This window comes from Watersipora subatra, chromosome 4 (genome assembly GCF_963576615.1).
Source record: "Watersipora subatra chromosome 4, tzWatSuba1.1, whole genome shotgun sequence".
In the NCBI taxonomy this organism is placed as follows: Eukaryota; Metazoa; Bryozoa; class Gymnolaemata; order Cheilostomatida; family Watersiporidae; genus Watersipora; species Watersipora subatra.
The window spans coordinates 7,986,468-8,009,976 of NC_088711.1; the positions used below are offsets into that span (position 1 = coordinate 7,986,468).

The window sequence follows — 23,509 nt, forward strand, 5'->3', positions numbered from 1 at the left end:
ATATAAAGAGTTGTCTTTACAAGAACCTTGTCACCCATTCCTTCAGTTGTGATTGGCTTGCGCATGAGTAGAAAATAGAACATAGTTTACAATCTTAAACTCGTGCTTGCGCATGGTAATCAGTAAAAATCTCGCTTTCAATATCTCTATGTGACTACTTGTCATTAGATAAGGCGTACGTCTATGCTAGTATCTATATTTTGTTGATTTTAAATTAATAGGCGTTTCCATTTTGCCCATTTTAAGATTGTCTGACTTTTGTCGTCTAGTTTGTCGTGTAGACCTCTCATTCCTTCGTTATCTAATCGTATTAGTTGGCAGGGCCGTTTAGCTCATTCGTGTCCTAACCAAAGTCCCACCGAATTACGCTCTGGGGGACACCATTTAGGACAAAATGGAAAGCTTGAATTTGCGGAGACCCTTTGATCCAGTGGCGCACGATTTAGATCCTGCGTTTAGACTAACGAAGTTCTCTGATCTGAAAGGATGTGGTTGCAAGGTTCCTCAATCGGTGCTTGGTCGTCTATTAGGAGACATTTTTACAGAACCGGCAAACGAAGAAGAGTCGAACTTTCAAAATATATTTATGAGTCAGTCCCACAACAAAGCTCAAAGATTGGGTGGGTTGCCGTGTAATGTCCTGTTACTATACGCGTTATTGTGAAAACTATTTTTTTCTATTTTGATACTGTGTGGTTGTTACTAGTTAGATGGTAGGAGATTATTTATTCAGGACGTGAACACTGATAATAAAGAAGTAGCCATTGCCGTTGTCACGAGCGCAACTGTCTGTATTTACATGACGTCCTTTAACACAAAAACCGGAGGTACACAACTCCTAGTATTATACGATGCGGTGTAACATAACACGAATATAGCACATCTCCTTTCCTAAGTATGTTTGAAGCAATGAGTAGAACAGATTATGCCTTTGAAACGAGTAAAACCAAACATGAGTAACAAAGTGATATAACTAACATGGCTAGCAAGAGAAATGCACTGAGTACTGTAAGCAACTAGCTACAAAATGAATAGCATATAAAAGCTATAATCTGACTGACTGGCGATGCCTAGCATTCTTCAATCAGTCGACGTGGCGGTCTGATTGTACGACGAGGTCTCGAAGTCGTAGGCGTGCTATTCATACTTTGGGCGCAACTTGACAGAGAACTGTGTGAATCCGGATTTTCAGGTATTGAATTGTCAGTATTGGGCGGAGAGTCAATAAGTGCTGTTCGGTTTCGGCGAATCTCGCTACCTGCAGATACTATGTACGTGCGGTTAGGTAACACCTCCTTCACTTGTCCATATTGTTGTAAATCACGTACAAATACGGGGCTACCTTTTCGTAGGGTAGGCAACTCTTTAACCTGTTGTGATCAGTCATGTCGCTCTTTCATTTTCACCTTGTATTCCTCATTGACAGACTGGAACGCTTTGTGATCTACCTGGCTGGTTGTGTGATAGTGAATTTGAGCAACCTGTGTACAAAGACTACGGTTCATTAGCAACTCAGCGGGCGATCTTCCTCCATGTATCGGCGATGTACGATAAGCTAGAAGTCCTAGGTACAAATCTCCAGATTTCTGAAGTATGGACTTTATAGTCTTAACCATTCGATCTGCAGCACCGTTGGCTCCGGGATATATAGGCGATAAAGTTACACTTTGAAACTTGTAGGTTTTTGCAAAGTCTCTAAAATCTTGTGAAGAATATTGTGGTCCATTATCAGACAGAACCATTTCGGGTACTCCGTGCCTGACAAAAATGCTTTTCATCTGGTTGATTACACTTTTGCTGCTTTCATTGGGTAGTAGGGCTACCTCTGGGTATCGAGAGTAGTAGTCAGTCACGAGTAGATATGGCTTTCTATTGTGATAAAATAAGTCGGTGCCTACTATCTGCCATAGTCGGTTAAGAGTGGCTGTAGGTAGTAAAGGTTCTTTAGTGACAGGAGCGGTTTCTTTACATACCCTGCAGTTTTTAATAATTTCTTCTATCTCTCGCGCCATGTTTGGCCACCAAACGCATCGACGTCCTCTCTCGGTACATTTATACAATCCTAAATGCCCTTCATGCAGGCTGGCTAAAGTTTCCAGACGTTCTGTTTGTGGAATAATTATGCGGTTTTGATAAGTCAACAAATCATTGCACGGCGTAATATACCCTCTGCTTTCAAAGTATGGTTTGATTATGGAATTGATACTGGACAAATAGTGTGGCCACCCAGAGTTTACATACTTCTTGACCTGGCACATCACTTCGTTCGCTTCTTGAGATAGCCTAAGCTTTTCGACATGCATATCTGTGCTTGGCATGAGCATAGCTTGACGAGAATAAGTGTCTACTTCCTCTACAAATAGAATATCATTCTCTGTGGGAATGGTGCACGGGCATCTCGACACTGCATTAGCAGAAACATTCTCCTTACCGGGAATATGCTTTATCTGGTATTTGAAACGTATTAGTCTTAGCCTGAATCGTTGTATTCGAGCTGGCAGTTTACTGATTTCCTGATCTCCAAGCAGTGACACTAAAGGTTTGTGGTCGGTCTCTATAGTAAGGTCAAGTATACCAATGATATATCGAGAAAACCTTTCTGTGGCCCAAGTAACTCCCAATGCCTCCTCTATTACGGCATATTTACGTTCACTTTCGGACAGAGATCGGCTTGCGGCAGCTACTAGTCGACGGGTGCCATCTGACTGTTTCTGACTCAAGACAGCTCCTAATTCGTAATCGGACGCATCCGTTGAAAAATATGTCTCTTTATTTGGGTCATACGGGGCAAGAATCGATGTAGATGTAAACTCCTCTTTGAGACGATCAAACGCTTTTTGCTGGGAATCATTCCATATCCAACAACTCTTTTTGCACAAGAGCTCTCGGAGCGGTTGGCTGATGTGTGCTACAGCAGAACTAAACTTGCCATATTTGTTGACAATGCCTAGGCAGCTCCTAACATCACGTACACACATTGATGTCGGAAAGTCCAGCAATGCAGATATTCTTTCACCTGTGTGAATACCACTAGCATCAATGCGATACCCTAAATAGTCTACTGACGTTTTCTTTAGAGCACACTTTGCATGCTTTAACGTTAGACTAGCGTCGTGCATGCGGCGTAGCACTTGCGATAAATGGGAGTTATGCTCTCTCGTCATTACCCATCACTAATACATCATCCTTATGTACTACGACACCTGCGATACCTTCTAATATTTTTGTCATTTCTCTGCAGAATATCTCTGGAGCTGATTTTAGTCCAAATTGCAATTTACGGTAGTATAAACTTCCAAATGGTGTCAAGAAAGTGGTGAGATGTTGGGATTTGCCAGACAATGGTATTTGCCAAAATCCGCAGTTGGCATCTAGTTTTAAAAATATGTGATCACCATTAAGTTTTGACAGACTGTCCTCGACGGTTGCCATGGGAAAAACTTCATGTCGTACGTACTTATTTAGCTGTGTAAAGTCTGTACAGATACGAACACTGTCCTGTTTAGGTACAACGACCATCGGTGTACACCATTCCATAGGCTGTTTCGCTTCTTCAATAACGCCTAAAGATATCATACCCTCTAACTTAGTTTTGTCAAGTAATGGAAAGGGTATGGCTTGTGGCACGAATATACTGTACGGCTTGGCATCGTCAGTCAGTCTGATTTCACATTCAGTCTTTACAGCTCCTAGACCCTGAAAAAGTCTTTTATCAACAAAATTATCAACACCATTCGCAAAATCATCAACATTATCAACGTAACAGGCAAGCAAACCAAGACTTTGACATGCAAATTTACTCAATAGGTTCACATCTTGATTATGCACAACGTAAATTGTTTCTGATATAGATTTGTTACCATGTGTAAGAATTGCATCAGTTTGACCAACACAAGGTATTTCTAAGTTACCAGGACCTCTTAGTCTCTTAGTATTGGGCTGCAATGGAGAGGATATAGCATTTGGTCCACACACAGTTGCTGCAGCACCAGAATCTAGTTTAAATGTTGCTGTATTGGTATGTCCTTGTATGTCAATGGCTAGTTTGGCCATCCATGGTTTACTACCATTTCTATCGCTGTTCTTGATTTCTCCAGTAAACAACTCGACTTCAGTCACAGATTTTCCAGAGAAGCACATTTGCTTCCAATGGCCTCTCTTGCCACATGCAGTACATGTAGATCTCAATGCTGGACAGGAGTCTCTGGAATGTGGGGCTTTTCCACAGCGTTAACATCGGTTTTTAGGGATAGATGAGGCAACCCTATTATTTGCCGAAGTGTTGTCAAAGCTATTGGCGTGTCCTTGGGTTGTCGGCCTGTGTCTAACATTACCAGTATTCGATGATTTGTGTCCTTTTAAGTAAGAGTTTCGGTTTGAGCTAGATGTGTCATTCTTTCAGCTATGTTGTGGCTGTCGTGAACTGAATCTGTTGGCATGTACATCTACAGCTGATCCCCTGACTACTGACTGTGCTTGTTTAGCTGATTCAAAGCGTCTAGCTATCATCACTGCGTCATCTAGCGTCAGATCTGCATCGGCTTGTAGTTTTTCACTCAACTTGTCTTCAGTAACGCCCACTACTAATCTGTCACGTATTAGCTCTTTTCGTAGATCTCTATAGTCACAAAACTCAGCTTGGCGATATAGAATGTGAATAAACACATCTATAGAATCACTACCTTGTGTCAGTTTGTTGAATTTAGCTCTCTCAACAATGAGATTTCTCCTAACTCCCAAAGTATTCATTGAATGCATCAATCACAGAATCGTAGTCAGTTTCTTCTATTCTACGGCTAAGCACTACATCCTCTGCTTGCTCCCCTAACATATAAATAAGAGTGTTAATCTGTTCACGCTGAGGTCTAGTATCCAAACCGCTCGCTTCTCTATACCTCCTCCATCTACTATACCATGTCGTCCAACCGGCAGGTTCGGCAAAGTCAAATTTGTCAGGTGTGTACAGCTTGGGTGCAGAATAATGCACTCTTAATGGCTCCACCGTTCGTTCATCAGCATCACTGGCTTCCCCCTTTTCGTCAGACATGATGCAAACACCGCTGCCACCATGTGTAGTTGTTACTAGTTAGATGGTAGGAGATTATTTATTTAGGACGGGAACACTGATAATAAAGAAGTAGCCATTGCCGTTGTCACGAGCGCAACTGTCTGTATTTACATGACGTCCTTTAACACAAAAACCAGAGGCACACAACTCCTAGTATTATACAATGCAGTGTAACATAACACGAATATAGCACAGATACTAATAACATTCGATTAGCTACTAATTTTCAAGCTAACTCGTTTCGCGTTGTATAGTGCGTGACTTCTTAGAGATAATGTTTTATGGTGGACTACAGACAACAATATATTAAAATCAAATTGCCAGCTGTGCTGTATTGTTTTTTTTTTAGAGAATTCTCACAGATACGATGTTATAGATTTGAGAGGCGCACTCACTTCTAGCAAGATAGGTTTCTATCTTGGGCAGTGGACTGCTTTGTGTGTTTCAATGAAATTAATACAATGTTCTTCTGAATGCACAATTGGGCATTCAATGTGTGGCCTATGTAGGCTAAGTATTAAGCAGTAAACACTCACAACATAGTAGCAAATGAAAAGTGCAATATCACAAACAATTCAGATAAATTTACACTAAGAGTAGGCTCGTGACATCCAACCGCAATTGTTGGTAAATTTTGATTTTATGTCAAAGGCGAGTGATAGCAGGAAATGGATGCTCGTGGACATCACTGATGTTTAGTCTGCATGTTTTCTCAAGTTTTAGCATTTTTCAAGTTGTATGCTGCAGTCTGTTGGCTATAACATATATAAAAATTGTTTCCTCACCCCGGTTAACACAAGTGGATGGTAATGCTTACTCAAGCTCAAGTATCCTACAAAAAACCTGGGAGTTTGAGAAGTTGCGTCAGGATCTTAGTCATTCCCAATAGCGCGTTTTTCTGCAACTCTGGTGCGTTGATTGTTGCTGGTATTTGGGCAAGCCACATTTGATGTACAGGTATTATCGCACCTAATGCTCAAATGATCTATGGCTATGTTGTAGTCATTGTTACTGCTATATCTATTATAGTAGCTCTCTTGCTCTTTATGTCTACCACTACAATATCTAACTGGTTTGTCAAGACATGCTTGTTCGTCTAAATAAAGAAGTCCCATAGGAGCTTAGCACTGCTTTTTTCATTGACCGTCTCAGGAACTTCCCATCAGTGTTGTGGTTTATTGAGGCCATAATCAGTGCATATACTTATCTGCACCATACCTGTGACATGATACCAACATGATACAACATACAGCTCAGTGTATGCCTTTCCGACTAGCTGCTTGCATCCAGTGACGATGTGTTAGATGGTCTCTGGTGCATCCTTGTACAGCCTGTATCTAGAATCATTTTTAGGGTGATAGATCTGTGTTTGAAGTTGTCTAGCTGAAGGTACTTGCTCCTGCACTACCATGATTAGTGACTCTGTATTAGACATTAGGTCACCTTTGTTCGGACATGTATATGTCTGGTGAAGGTTGCCAACCGCCGATACAGTACTTGTCGGTGGTATGCACCATATACACTATATATAGTCATTGTTTATTTTTGCTCTCAATGTCTGTCGTTCATCTCTCCAGTGATAACAATAAAGTTTCAGCAGCGGAAAATCACCTTCGTACTGGATTTGAACTCACAACATTCAAATCGCAAGTCTACTAACCAAGGCGCGTAATCACCGGGCTGAGCCATTCTTATCACTTCCATCACTCTTGTGATATGCTGTATATCCTTTACGGGTTGCACACGCACAGTATGCACTTTTTATTATTAATTAATAATGTATTACCTTTTGCATTTCTTTTTTTAAAAGCTACATCCTATTTTTTAATTAGTAATTTTTAAATATGTCGATCGATTTCATATGTGCCATTACAATCATATTTCCTGTTTCAGTAAATCTGTAAAAGTTAAATGCTTTTCACGTGGCGATTGAATTATCTATATTAGGAATTGCCTCTACATTCTCTCTCCATTCGGTCAGACAAAGTATCAGACAAAGAAAGTCTGATATCTCATTTTTATGTTCATACCGGTATCGAGAGGTACCAATAGGTACTAATATACACACACACATCCATGAACTCATTGTTAATTTTTTTTTAAATTTATTTGAACTGCCTAAAACACTTTTCTTATGATATGAAGTTTAAAAGTTGGAATAGTAAATGTTGTATATATGTTAAATGAAAATAAGTTTTCTGCACAAACTTTTATTACCCGGGCAATGCCGGGCATTCACTTAGTGTGTATGTGTGGGTGTGCGTGTGTGTGGGCATGCGTGCGTGTGTGGGGGCGTGCATACGAGTGCTTATTCTTAAAACTACTGGTTTCATAAAGAATAATAAAAAATCATTCAAAGCACCAAGGGGAGAGTGAAATCTATTATATATAATATAAGGAGCACTTGACTGCTAGTCACTCGCAACAAATTTGTTTCAAGCAGATGTAACATAGATCTGCTCTCACCAGGTGATAACTTGATGAGAGTAGATCTATATCTGCTTGAAACAACTTTTTAGTGGTTAACAAATACGAGGGGCGATCGTAAAGTTCCAGGAATTGTCTCAGTACACAAAAACCGTTAATCGTAATCACTTAATTTAAACTGTCCCCTTCAAAGTAATCGCCTGAGCTTGCTATGCACTTGTCCCATCTGTGTTTCCACTGATCCATGCAATGCTGGAAATCACTTTCCGTAAGGCTTCGGAGTTGTCTCGTCACATTTTCTTGAATAGTTGGTATGTCGTCAAATCTTTCACCTTTCATTGTCAATTTGACTTTGGGGAATAGGTAGAAGTCACATGGTGCTAAATCAGGTGAATAAGGGGGATGGTTAAGCACAGTCACCTTATTTTTTGCCAAATACTGACGTACCATCAATGAGGTGTGAGCCGGAGCATTGTCATGGTGTAGGTACCAGTCACCTGAGAGCCACAAATCTCGACGTTTCCTTCTGATACTGTCTCTAAGTCTTATCAGAATGTCTTTGTACACATGCTGATTCACAGTTTGACCATGTGGCAGAAATTCAGAGTGTACCACACCTCTAATGTCGAAAAATGTTATCAGCAGCGTTTTTACATTTGAGCGAGACATTCTAGCTTTTTTAGGCCTAGGATAGCCAGGGGATTTCCATTGAGAACTTTGTGATTTGGTCTCTGGGTCATAACCATAGACCCAACTTTCATCCCCAGTCACAACTTTTGAAATAAAGTCAGGATCTTGTGTTAAAGCATCTTTTAGTTTGATACTACAGCTAACTCTTTTTTCTTTTTGGTCGTCAGTGAGCAGTTTGGGTACCATCTTTGCAGAGATCCTTCTCATGCCTAAATCTTCAGTGAGAATAAGATGACATGTACCATAAGAAAGCCCACTTTCTGCTGATATTTCCCGTATAGTCAATCGCCTATCCCCCATCACCTGCTGCCTCACAAGGTCTGTGGCAGTTGTGGTCCTTGAAGTTGCCGGTCTGCCCATGCGGTCATCATCTTTAGTACTTGTTCTTCCCTCTCTAAATCTTTTGTGCCATTCATAACAGGCTGTTTTCTTAAGGGCAGAGTCTCCATAAGCTGTCCGTAACATTTGGAGCGTCTCAGCACCGGACTTTCCAAGTTTTACACAAAATTTTACACAAACGCGTTGCTCTTCTACTTCATTCATTTTCGAAAAATCCGACGAACGATAAAAAATGACCTTGACATTACCTACTATAACTTCATTGCGGGTGCTCTGACAAGCGTAAAACTTTGGCTATGGGGAAATCCCGTGCTGCTTAGCAACATGGAACAATCAAAACAACTGCACATGGTCTTATATTTGACTAGGAAAACGATTCCGGGAACTTTATGATCACCCCTCGTAGTTACTTGTGCTCTTGGTATTTTCTATTATAGCTTATTGTATGTAGAATCAAATTGAATATATATATTTAATTTGATTCTTATGATTTCAGGAATCATAAGTTTGTTGTTAAATAGCAAACAATTTACTGCCTCAACCTTTTTTTTATGTATGTTTCACCTTCTGAACATATTTGCACATCATATTAAATTCTGATTTGTTATCATAGAGGTTAAATAGCACACCAGCGGTCTGGGTTCAAAATGTCTTATTTCACCATCGCAATTTATAAAAACCACTCTTCCACAGAAAGAGCTTCTCACCTTTAATAATAACCAAAAACGCAACTGAAATTTGTTATGAGCAATTTATCAACTGTTTTAACACAAATGCATTGTGATTATAGTAGCTGTGAGCAACCTTGATGCTCAGAAATCAAACCTTAATACTTAGTTGACTTTTGTTAAGCTGCATCATCTCCTGTCACATCATTGGTTAATAGAGATACAATGAAGCTGATGCAGTAAAATTCTCTGACATTTCTTCTTTACACAGCGGGAATAATCATCTGCTTCTTGTCTCTGCGGGAATAGTTTGGCCACAACTAAACAATCGATATATAAGAACAAAATATATGTTTTTGTCGATACTTAATACTGGTAGTCTCTAGCCTTAACGCTGGTAATCTCTAGCCTTAACGCTGGTAGTCTCTAGCCTTAACGCTGGTAATCTCTAGCCTTAACGCTGGTAGTCTCTAGCCTTAACGCTGGTAATCTCTAGTCTTAACACTGGTAATCTCTAGTCTTAACACTGGTAATCTCTAGTCTTAACACTGGTAATCTCTAGTCTTGACACTGGTAATCTCTAGTCTTAACACTGGTAATTTCTAGTCTTGACACTAGTAATCTCTAGTCTTAACACTGGTAATTTCTAGTCTTAACACTGGTAATCTCTAGTCTTAACACTGGTAATCTCTAGTCTTAACACTGGTAATCTCTAGTCTTAACACTGGTAATCTCTAGTCTTAACACTGGTAATCTCTAGCCCAAAAAGCATATTTGGTAGGATAGAAGACATGAATCTCAGATTTGCAAATCATTTCATAGACCATTTATGAAATTTGATAGCAAAATAACGACAGCAGGGAAAAGTTGTTGGTGAAGTCAGCTTTTATCACTCAGGTCACAGATGAGATCGATGAAACCACACCATATCAGTAATCGCTGAGCTGATGAAGCAGTGAGAAATGACACACCTTGTCTCTAAGGTCATCATTATTATCTATTGCAGGCATGATGGGTTTGACAGAGTGCAGTGTTGTCCAGCTCAAACAAGCTGATCTCTGTCTACTCCAATCATCAGATTATCTCTATCCTCTCATTGATGACCCTTACATGATGGTAAAGTTGACCTCTTCATCGTGATCTAAATTCTTATTTGTTGTCAGTACTTGCGCTTTGAACCTCTAATAAATTTATATTACAACTTTTGTCTTCTCTTGCTTTACATCATTTTGCTCTGTTTTTGGAAAGGTAATTTTTAATGGTTGTTTTATTTGAATTTGGGTGCCATAACAATAAATAACCCTTGAACATCTATTGGTGAATCATTTGTCAGTGACTGTTTATGCAGCTGATATTTCAGTTGCAAAGCAATGAAAGCCTAACATAATACTCCAACTTGTAATAGCAAATACGCTCTATGACAACAACTCTCAAGTTACCTGTAAGTAAGGTGCATCAGTAAGGTGAATTACTGATGTAACAATTTTTTTCTTACATACGAATCATAAATAACACACAATTCAACACGTCTGATGTTTTTGTAAGCCAGTCTTAAAACTTAGAACAAAGTATGTGTGCTATTGTAAAAGCAATTGTCATTCTAAAATTCTGTTGGGGCAGCCTACTTATAACAATTTAATTAGTTAAAAAACTAAGACCACGACCTCAATCTCCAAATATTAAGTGCTTTTGAAATTTGCCTTCAGATCTATACAGATTTAAAATGTTGGTAATGGTGCATCTTAGGTCGGTACAACGCGCATACAACACATGCGCAACGGACATACAAGGCACTTGCAACTCACCAGCATTGTGGATACAACGCCGACACAAGTAATTAACAACGCATGCGCCACAACGTGACACTGTTAACTCATTAATAATATTAATGTATAATAATAGTAGTAATAATATTATATTATTCAATATTATATTTATAGTCTGTTAATAAACCAGGTCTAAAACATTACACAAAGTATTCTATTTATTTTCTATTGACCATTGTATGTGCGTTGTGATGATAGTGTATGCGCGTTGTATCCACAATGTTTGTGCGTTGCAAGTGCTTTGTATGTCCGTTGCGCATGCGTTGTATGCGCATTGTACCGACTTAAGATGCACCGTTACCAAAATGTTCTTCACTTCCAGCTCGCATACGATGTCGAATATATTTATATTAATCTAAAATAGGCCAGCAATTGCAGCTCTATCGTGAGCTCTCAAAATCGCTTCTCTAATCGCTGTATACAATAGTCAGTAGTCTCCATGTCTTGTAGGGAATGATTGTGTGTGCTAGCGTGCTGAATGACCTATACGCCACTGGAATTACTGACTGTGACAGCATTGAAATGATGCTTGGTCTGAGCAGTAGAATAACTACCAAAGAGAGAGACATAATCGCTCCTCTCATAATCAGAGGCTTTAAAGATGCCGCTGAATCTGCTGGGTGTTCTGTGCAGGGAGGCAGCACTGTTGTCAATCCGTGGATGTTACTGGGAGGCATTGCAAGCACAGTTATATCCAAGAGTTCTATAATCATGTGAGTACTGTCATATGTGACATTGTCTGACCATCTCTCATTCACTCGCTTTTAATGAGCTCATCATTTTCCAATAGAGTTTTGCAATTTATGTTTGAGTTGCAAATGATGTGCAATTTGTTTTATCAATTACATTGAGTGAGAGCATGAGAATTGAGTTAATCTCCAGACTTCACAATGTTATGTATCCACTGGCCCCATTCTGAAATGTCTCTTGCATGTCCCATAATGCAATATCTCTTGCAGGCCCTATAATGCAATATCTCTTGCAGGCCCTATAATGCAGTATCTCTTGCAGGCCCTAAAATGCTATATCTTTTGCAGGCCCTATAATGCAATATCTCTTGCAGGCCCTATAATGCTATATCTTTTGCAGACCTATGATGCAATGTCTCATGCAGGCCCCATAATGCAATGTCTCTTGCAGGCCCTATAATGCAATGGTAAGTGATGTCCTTGTACTGACCAAGCCCCTTGGCACTCACATAGCCTGCACTGCCAATCAGTGGATGAATGATGACAGAGAAAAATGGTCTAAGATAAAGGTTGTGTTGAGTAAGGAGGATGCAGAGCGAGGATTTCAGCGAGCTATGTCTAGCATGGCCCGTCTCAACAAAACTGGTAATTAACAGTTGTCTGTCTCCTCTATAAGGTACATGCATATGGAGTAATATGTGGCAAGCCTGTATACTCTATAAGGAAACTGTAGTGGTGTATGGTAAGTCTGTATGCTCTATAAGGAAACTGTAGTGGTGTATGGTAAGTCTGTATGCTCTAAAAGGAAACTGTAGTGGTGTATGGTAAGTCTGTATTCTCTATAAGGAAACTGTAGTGATGTATGGCAAGTCTGTATGCTCTATAAGGAAACTGTAGTGGTGTATGGTAAGTCTGTATGCTCTATAAGGAAACTGTAGTGGTGTATGGTAAGTCTGTATACTCTATAAGGAAACTGTAGTGGTGTATGGTAAGTCTGTATGCTCTATAAGGAAACTGTAATGGTGTATGGTAAGTCTGTATTCTCTATAAGGAAACTGTAGTGGTGTATGGTAAGTCTGTATACTCTATAAGGAAACTGTAGTGGTGTATGGTAAGTCTGTATACTCTATAAGGAAACTGTAGTGGTGTATGGTAAGTCTGTATACTCTATAAGGAAACTGTAGTGGTGTATGGTAAGTCTGTATACTCTATAAGGAAACTGTAGTGGTGTATGGTAAGTCTGTATACTCTATAAGGAAACTGTAGTGGCATATGGTAAGTCTGTATGCTCTATAAGGAAACTGTAGTGATGTATGGCAAGTCTGTATGCTCTATAAGGAAACTGTAGTGGTGTATGGTAAGTCTGTATGCTCTATAAGGAAACTGTAGTGGTGTATGGTAAGTCAGTATGCTCTATAAGGAAACTGTAGGGATGTATGGTAAGTCTGTATGCTCTATAAGGAAACTGTAATGGTGTATGGTAAGTCTGTATGCTCTATAAGGAAACTGTAGTGGCATATGGTAAGTCTGTATGCTCTATAAGGAAACTGTAGTGATGTATGGCAAGTCTGTATGCTCTATAAGGAAACTGTAGTGGTGTATGGTAAGTCTGTATGCTCTATAAGGAAACTGTAGTGGTGTATGGTAAGTCTGTATACTCTATAAGGAAACTGTAGTGGTGTATGGTAAGTCTGTATGCTCTATAAGGAAACTGTAATGGTGTATGGTAAGTCTGTATGCTCTATAAGGAAACTGTAATGGTGTATGGTAAGTCTGTATTCTTTATAAGGAAACTGTAGTGGTGTATGGTAAGTCTGTATACTCTATAAGGAAACTGTAGTGGTGTATGGTAAGTCTGTATACTCTATAAGGAAACTGTAGTGGTGTATGGTAAGTCTGTATACTCTATAAGGAAACTGTAGTGGTGTATGGTAAGTCTGTATGCTCTATAAGGAAACTGTAATGGTGTATGGTAAGTCTGTATGCTCTATAAGGAAACTGTAATGGTGTATGGTAAGTCTGTATTCTCTATAAGGAAACTGTAGTGGTGTATGGTAAGTCTGTATACTCTATAAGGAAACTGTAGTGGCATATGGTAAGTCTGTATGCTCTATAAGGAAACTGTAGTGATGTATGGCAAGTCTGTATGCTCTATAAGGAAACTGTAGTGGTGTATGGTAAGTCTGTATGCTCTATAAGGAAACTGTAGTGGTGTATGGTAAGTCAGTATGCTCTATAAGGAAACTGTAGGGATGTATGGTAAGTCTGTAACTCTATATGGAAACTGTAGGGATGTATGGTAAGTCTGTATGCTCTATAAGGAAACTGTAGGGATGTATGGTAAGTCTGTAACTCTATATGGAAACTGTAGGGATGTATGGTAAGTCTGTATGCTCTATAAGGAAACTGTAGTGGTGTATGGCAAGTCTGTATGCTCTATAAGGAAACTGTAGGGATGTATGGTAAGTCTGTATGCTCTAGCTTTTAGTATGTCTAGTCTTAAGTTTTATATGCTTTAGTCTGGAATAGCTAGTAATGTGTGACAAGTCTGTATGCTCGTGTTTTTACCTGGAATAGCTAGTAATGTGTGGCAAGTCTGTTTTGCAATTTTGTTACCTGTATCAACTATCCACTTCAGACCTAGCAGTTCAAAGAAACTTGAATTAATGATTTTCAGCTGCTATGGTGATGAGGCAGTATAATGCCCACGGAGCCACTGATGTCGCCGGTTACGGTCTTCTGGGAGCTGCTCAATCACTGGTCAAGTCGCAGACGAATGAAGTTGATTTTGTCATTCATAATCTTCCAGTGATTGCCAAAATGAACAGCGTTAACAAAGTAGTGGGAAATGTGTTCAATTTGAATCAAGGTCAAACTCCCGAGACATCAGGTTAGTGTGGATTTCTTGTGGTTATGAACTAAACACTATTTCAGTGTGGACTGTGGACTAGGTTTTTTGTGAATGTGGACTAGGTTTTATGTGTATGTGGATTAAGTTTTATGTGGACTAAACATTAAGTGCATGCTCACTAGATTTCTTGTTGGTGTGGACCATAGATATATAAACCTATATTGGCCAATAGGGAAAAAGCCTGTCAGACTTAAATAGCACGACGTAACGTCATTGTATTGTACCTCATGCTTGACTGCACTGTTGTTAACAATGGAGCTAATGAGGTGAAGGTGACAAAATCGCATTTATTTTCACATAAAAACCTTCTTGGATACATAATCTTGGATACATAATCCAGTAAACTAAAGCAATTCTGTGATAATATCTGATAACCACCATAGATTAAAAGTATATGCTATGAAATGTTGCACACAAATCATGAGCCATCAGGGCTTTATTTGCCACCCTCTCCTATCCCCATTCTCTATTTTCCCCTTCTCCAAAGAAGAAGTGAGAAGGGAAAAAGAGAGAAGGCGGAAAGGAGAGGAGGGGGCAAGTAGCCCACCCACCCACCCGAAGAGCTAGACCCTGGCTAGGTAAAAGACTAATATCATGTTGAATTAAACATGACTAAATATGATGAGCCTGTAAAGTTTTGATCTGATCAGGAAAATGGAATCAATGGCTTTCTTAGCTAGAGCTGGAATGAGACCAAGGAATGCAGGGTCGGACCAAACTCAGGGTCAGCAATGAGTGCCAAGATCGGGTCGGACCGGGTCAGCACGCGCGATTTTTTATTCATTTAAGGTTAAGAGATAGTTCTATTACAGCCTAATGTTGTTACATCAATAAGCTAAGATAAAAGAAACCATTATCACACCAATCATTATATTTTGTGGCTTGGTTTATAGATGCAATCTGCAATTTATGGCTAGACATTGGTGGATCAATGCTATTCAATGGGTGATAGATTAATGGCATGATTTGGCTAGTGTTCTAATTGCAGATTTTATTTTCAACTGCTATGTATTATAATCAACAAGAGATTAGTTAAGAAATACTTTACAAATATAGAAATAGATAACCCAGCATAGTGGAAAGCAAAAATTCATCACTTCCCTAAAACTTCTGGTATTAGTGAAAGAAACTAAAAATAAAATAAATTTGCTGGATTGAAGATTCTTAGACGCGCTTTTAAGTTCCTCAGGATGCCCTCGTTGTAAATGCCTCAATAGTATTGAGGTGGACCCTTCTTTGTAGCTTAAAGGTTGACTTGCAACAAAATTCACATTACAGTTATTTCGTATCAAAAGATTCACCATGTCTTACTCTGTTGTGTTGTAGGTGCCAAATACATGGAAATGTGATTACAAGCTCTTAAAAGCTCAAAAACGAAAAGCCACCGTAGATTGGAATGTGTTTATTTCTCTGACGTAGTCATTACAGTTTGGTTATCGTCTTGTCACGTGATGTTCTCACGTAAATTGAAAAGCCAATACAAAGCTCAATATAAAACTTATCGTAGTACTAGTTCATGACAAACACTTCGGGTTTCACCGAAGACCCCGATATCAAATATAGATGCTTGCTACTTTACAGTTTTGTTTCGGCATTATTCAATCGTCAAGTCGTAATCTGATCACGTGACCCAATACTTCGAAAGTAATTTTTGCAGCACTTTTCAATTATCACAGGTGACCAACAGGCTCATCATGATTATCAGACAATGATATGTACTCCTTCGAGCTAAGGTTGAAAAGTTTAACGATTTTTTATGGTAAGTTTTAAGATACCAGTGCTAAAAGTGACAGCATTACAATGACGATAAAACAGACGCGTAAGAACAATAGACATGGTTTTATTGAATGCGTGAAGTATATTTGTGAAAATATTTCGACGAATTAGGTTGCATGAAAGTATAAACAGAAACCATCCTGTAACAACTACGTCCCATTTGAGCCGTTTTGGAAAGAGATTCCAAACTACGGCGGTCTCGTGTGGCTGCGATTAACTGTTCGTTTTAAGAGCTTGTAATCACATTCCCATATATTTCACACCTACAACACAACAGAGTAAGACAAGGTGAATCTTATGATACCAAATAACTGTAATATGAATTTTGTTGCAAGTCAACCTTTAACTTGCTTTTGCATATTGTACAAATAACTTGGTATTTTCCTTTCGTGACTGGCTTCTTCATGAACTCCCAGACCACCGAAATGTTGATTATTTCTTGCCGAAAAACGTTGTGAAACCTATAGTCCAAAGACTTGTCGCAGACGTAAAAATATAGTCTTGACTCACCTTGTTTTATTTCGCCTGGTCCTTCCGTGCTAGGACTATGTGCGACTCCATTCCAATCGCACCTATAAAGCGATATACAACCGCTGTTGTTTAGCCATGAACCTACCCGTGTCTTTGTATAGGAAGACCCGAGGGTCGGGTGGCCCGACCCGGGCACCTCTGACCCGGTGGGTCAAGACCAGACGAGCTACCCATGCCAGCACTATTCCCAGCTTCATAATGTGCCCTAATCGAAATATATCTCTTTGCTATCTCACGATCTAGGCTACTAGCTTGATGATTACACTTAAACAATAGCATGATGTTGAACCTCAGCAACTTCTCCATGGTGGCAATTAGTGCTAGCCGGGGAAAGTCTTTCACCAATCCAGCACTACTAAGCAACACTCTCGTCGCTTTCTCACTTTGGTTGCAAACCTCAATCACCACAGGCGAAGACAAAGTCAAGCCACCACGATTTTTAACTGTGATTAGGGAATTTGTTGCTTGGTTGACATCATAGTTGGTAACATCCACGATGCTAGTGATACAATCATTACACTTCAGCTTTGGTGACCTAGCCAGCTACATAGCCAGCTGTAAAATAATCATTCTGTCTCATTTTTGACTTGAGACATACTTGCATACTCATCATATTTAGTCATGTTTAGTTCAGCATGATATTAGTCTATTTACCTAGCCAGGGTCTGGCTCTTTGAGTGGGTGGGTTATTTGCCCCCCTCTCTTTTCCCCCTCTCTTTTCCCCTTCTCACTTCTTCTTTGGAGAAGTGGAAAAGAGAGAATGGGGATAGGAGAGGGTGGCAAATAAAGCCCTGATGGCTCATGATTTGTGTGCAACAATTCATAGCTTTTATACTTCTAAGCCTGGTTTCCATATGACAGCGCAAGGCACGCAACAAGGCGCACGACGTCGTGCGTAGGCCTGTTGTGATATGGAAACGTCAACGCACGACGGTCGCGCGACGTGCGTACGCTGATCGCAAGTATCCAACAGAATGGATCCTTGCGATGGGTGCGTGCGATTATGTATCCCACAATACACCGCTAGACCTTTTCAACCTGTCTCACAATTCAAACGGAGGGCTGTGGCTCCGAAGAAATCGGTCTCCCGTACGAAAGAGTAAGCCTGGTTTTCATATGACAGCGCAATTTCGCAACGGAGGGCTGTTTTTCCGAAGAAATATGTCTCTCATACGAAAAAGTAAGGAAAATATCCACCCTGTCCAATGCAAGCATGGGCGCCTATGCGCGATATGGAAACACTGCATCGCGGCCCAAGAAATGCATTGCGCACGATCACTGGTCCGCGCACGATCATTGCGCTGTTATATGGAAACCAGGATTTAATCTATGGTGGTTATCAGATATTATCACGGAATTGCTTTAGTTTACTGGATTATGTATCCAAGGTTTTTATGTGAAAATAAATGTGATTTTGTCACCTTCTCCTCATTAGCTCCATTGTTAACAACAGTGCAGTCAAGCATGAGGTACAATACAATGGCGTTACGTCGTGCTATTTAAACCATAACTGCCACGAACAACTTTTATCGTATTTACTAGGTAAATCAGACACGCTGATTCCGATTTTGTACTCAAAATAAAGATTAGTCCACTAACCTTCCAAGTGTTTTAGGCTTTTTTAAAGCGTTCCAATATCGGTTTCGAAAACAACACAATAGGCATTTTAAGCTCCGCCCATAAATATGTGACGAAACCTAGCTTTTTCAGAAACGGAAGTTAGGAATGTTTAGTCCGATTTAGAATAATAGAAATGGGTGTCTTAAAACCCATTATTATCTAAATCCAGCCTGTAAAATAATTTCAGTTTTTTATGAAAGGGATATAAAATATTTAAAATTGCTCGCATCTTGTTACTTGATGTTTAAATGGGCTGGACGCCGAGAAAAAATGAGCTCAAAAAGCGCAGTTTTATTACAAGCGAGCGTTGTTATCGCGCTTTTTATGTATGTAATGCTAAATAGCTTATCTACCTTTCAGAAAAGACTGATATTATTTTTAAGGCTGAATTTAGATATAATTGGATTTTAAAACACCCATCTCTATTATTCTAAACCGGTCTAAACATCCCTACGTAACTTCTTTTCCTAAAAAGCTAGGTTACGTCACGTATTTATGGGCGGAGCTTGTTATGCCGATCGTGTTGTTTTCGAGACCGATATTAAAACGCTATAAAAAATCCTTCATTACTATGAAAGTTAGTGGCCTAATCTTTATTTTGATTACAAAATCGGAATCAGCGTGTCTGATTTACCTAGTAAATACGATAAAAGTTGTTCGTGGCAGTTATGGTTTAAGTCTGACAAGGCAACCGATGGGAATAGCTATTATTGGCCAATCTAGGTTTATATATCTATGGTATGGACACATTGTGAGTTTGGATTAGATTTAGTAAAGGGAACAAACATTGGATATGTTTGTGTGATAGCCGTGGAGCATATACAGTCACGTGCAAATCTATGGAGCCACCTGAAAGTTTGAATAATTTTTATACGCTTGAACTTTATGACTCAATAAGTCCAAAATAATCCGCTTAAATATTTTAATCTTACAAATGTGCTCTTTTCTGTGATGCTGTGTTGTTTACAAGCTGAATATTTAATCCTCGTAATCACATGCTACTCTCACTCACCCAGACCCTCTCAGCTTTAATATAACATTGGCTAAAATTGATAGGTGGTTAGTCTTTCTCTCGAGCTGTCGTGTTAAATTCTTTGGAGTTTTCTCAACTTTTTAGTATTTCTACTTCTCTGGCATAAATTCAGTCATTTTTGACAGTTTAAGCATTCATTTCTCACAATCCTTCGTTTTTCGTAATGTCATTTTATCGTTGTCGGCCATCTTTATAGACAGTTTTATCATTAAAAACACAAAGCTTTTGCAATGAATTTTTTAAAACGATGCTTTTGTTTGCAATTTTTTATTATAGTATCAAAACAACATCAAAAAGCACTAGTAAATAAAAGAAAAACGATCGTTTTCTACAAATTTGGCGGCTTTTTCGTGAACGAGCACATGTGCAAACGACTCGATGACGTAAAAAAAATGATGGATAGCATTTAGCGAAAAAGTATTGACACTAAACACTGCTTATCAACACAAAAGCCAGAGTATCGCTTTTATAAACTAATAGATGAGAAAATAGATAGAGGAGATTCTGAGCATTAAAATGATTCCAATTTTCTGTATTCTTGTCTTTTTCAAGACAAATTACACTTGGTTTATATATATTTCAGAAATACTAAATTATTGTAGGTGGCTCCATACTTTTGCACATGACTGTCAGGGCGGGCACGACATTAGTCGGTGTAAAATAATCAAAGGGGGGGGGGTGGTCTAGAGTTGCATTTGATAAAGTTTATCCATAATTAACACCAATATATGACTTGATGTGGCGGGTAATTTTATACAATACTAGATGAATGCCTGGGTAATAAAAGTCTTTGCACAAAAATTTATTTTTGTTTAACATATAACAACAGTTACCATTCTAACCTTTAAACTTCATATTATGAGAAAAGTGTTTTGTTCAGTTTAAATAAATTAAGAAACAAAATTAAACTACTGCAAAAGGGTTTAAATATAAATGTGAAATAATTAGCAATTAACAGCTAAATTAAGTCTGTTTTGATACGATTACAATAAAAGATGGTTTGGTTATTGTACAATTAATATGAACTGAACGAACAAAATAAAAATCCTGATTATGTTGAATTAATAATAACAATTTTTGCATAGAAGTGTGTGTGTATAAAAAGGTTACTGTTCCAGCAGAAGCTATCTATCAAAACTTTGAATACAACGATACTGGTACCTCTCGATACTGGTACAAATATAGAAATGAGATATCAAACTGTCTTTGTCTGACCGAACGGAGAGAAAAAATGTAGAGGCTATTCCTACTCGAAGTAATACAATTGTCCGTGTGAAAAGAATTGGCCGTAATTTAGCAATTGAACCTTATGAAAAATGGGAAATAGAAGTTCTCGAAAACACGACATAGTATCGTGTTTCATAGAGTTGATAGTTTCAATTAATACGTCATTTAGCACGGACAGTCGAGAAGAGGGTGTATACATTATATAGTAAGAGCTGTGAATCGTGGGAGCCATCATAGAATCGTGAATAGGCAATTGGATTCCCAACCTGCGGTTGTGATTTTTGTGAGTTCAAATCCCGCACAATACGAAATTTTAAGCCAAGATTTTAATAACTTTAGCTGGACAAACCGATCTACACACATGCAGAAATACAGACAAACTTTGAGATATATATAGATATACCAGGCGTATTCCAAACTCCAACTAAAATAGTTTGATTGTGTCTGCTAGGATCTGCTTATGACCAGTGTTTGTCTCACATATGATTTGGGTTGCTCATGTTTTCTTTGACCTAGGAAAAAGCTTAGCTCCAACTTGTCGCTGAAATTTATCATGTGATAATAGCGATGAGCATCTCTTATGTTGCCTAGCGCAAGTGATTAACAACTACATGATACTTGTCTCACCATGTTGCCTAGCGCAAGTGATTGACAACTACATAAGACTTGTCTCACCATGTTGCCTAGCGCAAATGATTGACAACTACAGTCAAACATGGATAACTCGTCCATGGATAGCTCGAACACATGGTTAATTCGAACGGTTTCTTTGGTCCGTTCCCACGTAATGATAAATTGCTATAGATAACTCGAACTCAACACTGTTAATTCGAACTGTTTTTTTGCCCAACGGCTACTGAAACGGTTGTTATCGCTTTAGAAAATCACTTTATTCAAAGCCATATAGGTAAACTTCATCTTTTCGTAATTCATAAGCGTCGTTATTACCACCATCGGCAAAATATTTTTGTCAACGACTTTTCTAAAGGTTTGGTGAAATTTGATTTATACTGCTATACGATGAATAGCACGGGCTAGCCGGGTCACGCGCGCAAGGATTTTCGCCACGCACATACAAAACAAAAATCGCATGTTGTTTTTGTTTTGGATGTGCGTGGCGAAAATCCTTGAGTGCGTGACCCGGCTAGCCCGTGATGAATAGTTTTCCGACGTTGATTCCATGTTGAATCAACGTCGGAATGTTGAATGTTTAAAACGTCTTAAAAATTGTTGTAATTAAACGTATACGTTGTCTTAGCTACAAAAAACTATTCATCGTTTGACCTAAACACAGAATACGTGTGTACTTTCAATAAGTATCTATTAAAAAAGCGTGAGTGATATAGAATGTACCGTAAAACCTCGTAAAACTTCTAATTGAACTGCCTCGGAGTGTTGCTCTTAACGAATCCCAAGTAAAGTAAGGTAATCTTTGCATAAACTTCAAGAAAAAACGGCAAAATTGATCGTGGGTAAAACCCCAAAAGAAAAAAACGTCTTTTCTTTTGAGCATTTCAACAACGATCAAGTTTTGCCAAAGTCAATCTGAAAAACGTCCTGGCAATAACATCACCTCAAACAACAAACCAATCTCAAGTGATAGAAAAATCTCTATACTTTTTCATAAAAATGTTTTAAACTTTACATTAGAAGCATTTAATTTGAAACAAGCCATTTGTGCTTTTGATTTATATTATAGTTTGTATATGTACATGTATCTACTAATAAATAAGTAAATATATGGACTTGTGACAGTGCTCTGATAACTTGAACGCTCTGATAATTCGAACACTTTTGCTCGGTCCCGTGAAGTTCGAGTTATCCATGTTTGACTGTATATATATATTAAACGTTTGTTGCCATATGTGAGTATATGTTGCAACGTTGTTAGTAAGCTGATTTGTCATAAATCTCAGTTTTCCTATACATGCAGATTCTTGTTCTAGGAGGGTTACTCATCGTCTTTCCAAGAGAAGATGGTGCTTCATTTGCTAAGAAGATGGAACAGATAGATGGATTACAGTCTTGGATAGTGGGTGTTGTCCAAAAAGGCACGAGAACTGCAAGGGTGATCGACAAGCCTCGGGTCATTGAGGTTCCTATGAAAGACAAATCTGACTCATTGTGGTGATGCAATTGTGGTGATATTCTTTCATTTTCTATTTAGTTATTTACAAAATTTATAAATCTTTAAATTGTAACACTGTATATAGGGATATATTGTGTATGTAACTATACTCGGTTTTTGATTACATATATGTTATTAATTATATACACGACTTGTATTCTCATTGTTTCTGTCCAGCAGCGAAGTACAGCTTCCAATGAATGGGTCTAGGATTTCACTTTATAGCTTATCATTTCACTTTCGCCGTAATCCTTCCTTCAGCTTTTTGTAACTAATTCTAAATTCTGGCTGAAATTCATTATATGTTTGTAATCCTTTGACTAGCGTTTTGCTTGGAACATGGAAATGTTTACAAGGATTAAGGATGCTTAGAAGTTGTGAATGCTTGTTTTTACTACCTAGTTGTGAATTAGTTGGGAACTTCAACCAAATGTTATGTTCAGTTTTATTAAAGATGTATCATCAAATATTTTACATACCGCCTCAGAGCAAAAAGTAAAATAAACTTGGGCAGTGTAAGACTATAGCATAAAATTGTCAGATTTTGGAACATGAACTTATATCACATAAACAAAA

The 23,509-nt window shown here is 38.6% G+C and overlaps 1 protein-coding gene across 1 annotated transcript; it reads left to right on the forward strand.

Moving 5' to 3' along the window:
• The first annotated feature begins 142 nt into the window (after window positions 1–142).
• On the forward strand, window positions 143–23,504 carry LOC137392991 (inactive selenide, water dikinase-like protein). The gene is made up of 6 exons (XM_068079371.1): window positions 143–620; window positions 10,199–10,308; window positions 11,469–11,731; window positions 12,159–12,352; window positions 14,385–14,597; window positions 22,752–23,504. Exons 1-6 carry the CDS (start codon window positions 395–397, stop codon window positions 22,934–22,936), a joined length of 1,191 nt encoding a protein of 396 aa, XP_067935472.1. The 5' UTR covers window positions 143–394; the 3' UTR covers window positions 22,937–23,504.
• The last annotated feature ends 5 nt before the right edge of the window (window positions 23,505–23,509 follow it).

Excerpts from the sequence above, each read along its gene's own strand:
- LOC137392991 (XM_068079371.1), top strand. The coding sequence starts at position 395 with ATGGAAAGCTTGAATTTGCGGAGACCCTTTGATCCAGTGGCGCACGAT. Across the intron at positions 11,732-12,158 it reads TCCAAGAGTTCTATAATCAT|GCCCTATAATGCAATGGTAA; the intron begins GTGAGTACTGTC and ends TGTCTCTTGCAG. Across the intron at positions 12,353-14,384 it reads GGCCCGTCTCAACAAAACTG|CTGCTATGGTGATGAGGCAG; the intron begins GTAATTAACAGT and ends AATGATTTTCAG.